At 28.2% G+C, this 3,484-nt stretch overlaps 1 protein-coding gene across 1 annotated transcript; it reads right to left on the bottom strand.

Moving 5' to 3' along the window:
- Positions 1-2,064: 2,064 nt before the first annotated feature.
- LOC101494080 (uncharacterized) lies at positions 2,065-3,117 on the bottom strand. Its single transcript, XM_004504227.4, has one exon. The coding sequence runs from the start codon at positions 3,033-3,035 to the stop codon at positions 2,298-2,300; it is 738 nt and encodes a 245-aa protein (XP_004504284.1). The 5' UTR covers positions 3,036-3,117; the 3' UTR covers positions 2,065-2,297.
- Positions 3,118-3,484: the final 367 nt, after the last annotated feature.

Genomic DNA, 3,484 nt, shown 5'->3' with positions numbered 1-3,484 from the left:
TTCAAAAAGTCACCAGCTCAATTTTAACTCAACTAATGCCTAAATACTTAACCTAGATGCATTGGCCAAATAACTCTTAAAAAGATAATAAAACTATGGATACGATAAGAGTTATCACAAGTTTGAAAAGTTCTATCTCAAGAGAAAATTAAGACTTCAAAGAAAAGAGTGCATTTTGACAATTTTAATTTAAAACGGAAAGCCTTGCTCCTTTGTAAGGATAACTCACTCCTCTTGAGTTAAATGAATGATATTAAATGTTATAAAAATTGAATTGTATCGACTAGTTTAATCAAATGAACTGAAAATCGAGTTATCACCTTATTGGACTGATTGATCAGTTTGAATCATAGTTTAATTGAATAAAATTGGAGTTAGTTCAGTAGTTAATTTTTTTTTTAATATATTTTTGTTTATTTATTAGTCAAATGTGGTTAAATCAATTGATTCGTGGCTCACATACCTGATAGATTTGATTTTGAATCTGGTTATTAAAATATTGGTATGATAGGAGCACATTGGACTCCAAAGAAAATCTTTAGACGGAAACACCAAAGAAAATTTGACATATGAAATATTTTAAAACATAATAAAAAAGACGGGAAAATCGTGGAAGTAGAATGTATAAAGAAAAGAAAAGAAAAAGAAAAGTTATCACCAATGGAAACATACATCGGCTTTGGACTGTTAGTGTCAATTGATGATTCAACATTTTCCACGTGCATCTCTGGTTTTGCTCGCATATATCCCCTGCCACTAGCCACGTGACAGATTGAAATATAATATTAAAAAGTATTTAGTATAATTTATGCTTTGCTCACCTTTTTTCATTTTAAATAATTGTACTTTGGTCCACGTTGGTTTCGCATACTACATCAATTAATGGTTGAGAGTGACAATTACCCTACCCTATGGCAAATTCTCGCCACCGTAAACTCATGTCAAAAAATTCTTCAAAACACTTGACGTCATCTTTAAAAAGATAACTCATGATCCACTCAGTATACATCACCCAGACCATGGTTTGATCCATGCTAATTTAAGAAAAATAAATATGTTAATTTTTGAAGAATACATCTTTGAGAAAAATAAGTTAATAATTAAGGTTGATGTGAATTTTTATTTATGAAAGTTAACGTTAGTCATCGTTGAGTTTCATATAGTTTTTTAATACTAATTTAATGAATCACCTTAATAGTTAGAATTTGTTTCTAAGTAATGGCTGCATGCATATCAAGTATCTTCTCCAATGCGTCTCTCTACTCGTATTATTTCTCTCTACTCGTATTATTTAAAGGGTAAGAATCAAACTAATAATTGAATGAAATAAAAGTACAATTCAGATCAATTAAATTGATTCAATTTTTTTTTATATTGGTGTCAAAACCAAATAACTTTGATATTTATTAGTCTATGTATTGATTTTACATTATTCAAAATCAATCACTCAAAATTCGAATCAAAATCTATATATTACCTTGATAATCAGTCTATATATTCTTCGATTAATGAATTCATTCAAGTTTCAAATAAAACAATTTTTTTAATGTCATCAGTTGCAATTGATATTTATAAAAGTTAAGAAGAATCTTTAAAATGCGTAAGAATTTATTTAGCATAATTTATTTTCTCTTATGGATAACTATATTGTGGTCTCAATCTAAAAATATTTATTGTTGATGATCAAAATTTACAAATAAATATCACTTCAAATGTAAGTTATAAACAAGTATTCAAAATTTAAAGAAGAATATCCATTAAAAGTTGTATTCAATTTATATAATTGTAAATTTATTTTAATTTTATATATCACAGCAAATAAATAGTTTTTATTTTATATGGAACAAATTTTTATTCGTAAACAATTTTGATACGTATATTTTTTACCTGACCCATGTATATAGCACGGGTTAAAGTCTAACTTTCTTAGTTAATTAAGCAAAGATTGCCTATTTTAAATTGGTACACATAGCCAGAGAGATTGAACAAACCAATCCTCAAGTTTAATTTTGTCTCCAATCAACCTACTACTTAGAACTAGAAATCAATATTCCACAACATAGATTATCAAAGATCACAAATGCTGAATTAAATTTGTTTCCTTTCTGTCTATAATTACAAATTACAATGGAATACCGAATTCCAGAAAAAATTAACAAGGAAATACTAGAGAGAAATAAATGTTGCATTATTATCCTAAAACTAAAAGTATAAACCAAACAATATCAAAGATATTATCAAAAAAGTATATGTGGAAAGAAAAAAATAGATTATGCAATATGAACTGCATCATCTCATCATCTAACACTGGAAGCAACAGTATGTGCCCACAATCTGAGACTATTTTTCATGTCAATTTCATTATTCATAGCAGGAACTTTCCAATTCATCAAAGGGTACTCTTTTTTTCTCCTATCATGAAATTCCCAAGCTTCAGAAAGGTAAGGTCTTTGAACCAAACACTCATCAAAAACATTTTCTTTTTCAACTTCTTCATCTTTTTTTCCAAGCCTTTGTAACCCAGGAATAATTGAAACCAAGCTTGAATCTTTATCTTCCTCTGAGAAAACAAAACCAAGATCCATAAACCCTTTTAGCTCCTCAAATTCAAGGTCTGATAAACTCTTACTTTCCCTTTTCTTCTTAACAACAACAACATTTTTTATGATGTTGTTTTTCTTAGGTAACAACGTTTGTGTTGTTGGTACTAAGTTTTCATCACTTTCTGAGTCTGTTACTTCTTTTCCTGATAGAATTGTTTGAAGCTTTGAAGAGATTAAGACAGAGTCTGGTGAAAGAGAATCAACGTTGAAGCTTTTCATAGATTGGTCATCACTCATGGATCTGTTATGAAGGGTTCGGATCCGTGCGAGTTTTGGTTCTGATTCTGATGATGTTTCATTTTTCTGATAACGTTCTTCTAGATTTTCTTTTGAACTTGTTGATGTTGTTGATGAAGTTGAATTTGATTTCTTCAAAATGTTAAGGTGAAACCAATTAGAATCAAAGAGGTTCAAGATAGAATCATGTTCCATATTTGGCGGCTTTGGAAAATTAGCAGAGAGAAAAACGTTGTGAATAGCGTGTTAATGTAAAGCACAAGTAATTATTCTAAACAATGCTGATAATTAGTGCTATATATACTCTGTTTCTTGACTATATTGCCCTTCTTTTTTTACTCAAATTACGAGGATTCGAACCAATTGTTCACACTTCACACGTAATGAATTTGACACATTTCTTTTAGCAAAATTACACTAAGTTGACTAATCTTAATACTAGTGCTTTATTTTTTTTTTCTTTTAAAATTTTTACTAACTCATCAATTATCTCTTAAAACATTTACATTTTTTTATAGTAAAATATAAAATTATTACTATCTTCACCTCTACTCACTTTCTTTGTCTATTTTTATAACTTTTTTTTTAAATTATATTGATTATTTCTTTTACAGATCTATCTATAATTATGTTATATCTTTTTC

The sequence above is a fragment of the Cicer arietinum genome, chromosome 6 (genome assembly GCF_000331145.2).
Source record: "Cicer arietinum cultivar CDC Frontier isolate Library 1 chromosome 6, Cicar.CDCFrontier_v2.0, whole genome shotgun sequence".
In the NCBI taxonomy this organism is placed as follows: domain Eukaryota; kingdom Viridiplantae; phylum Streptophyta; class Magnoliopsida; order Fabales; family Fabaceae; genus Cicer; species Cicer arietinum.
This window is presented reverse-complemented; position numbering and strand designations above follow the sequence as displayed.

Excerpts from the sequence above, each read along its gene's own strand:
- LOC101494080 (XM_004504227.4), bottom strand. The coding sequence starts at position 3,035 with ATGGAACATGATTCTATCTTGAACCTCTTTGATTCTAATTGGTTTCAC.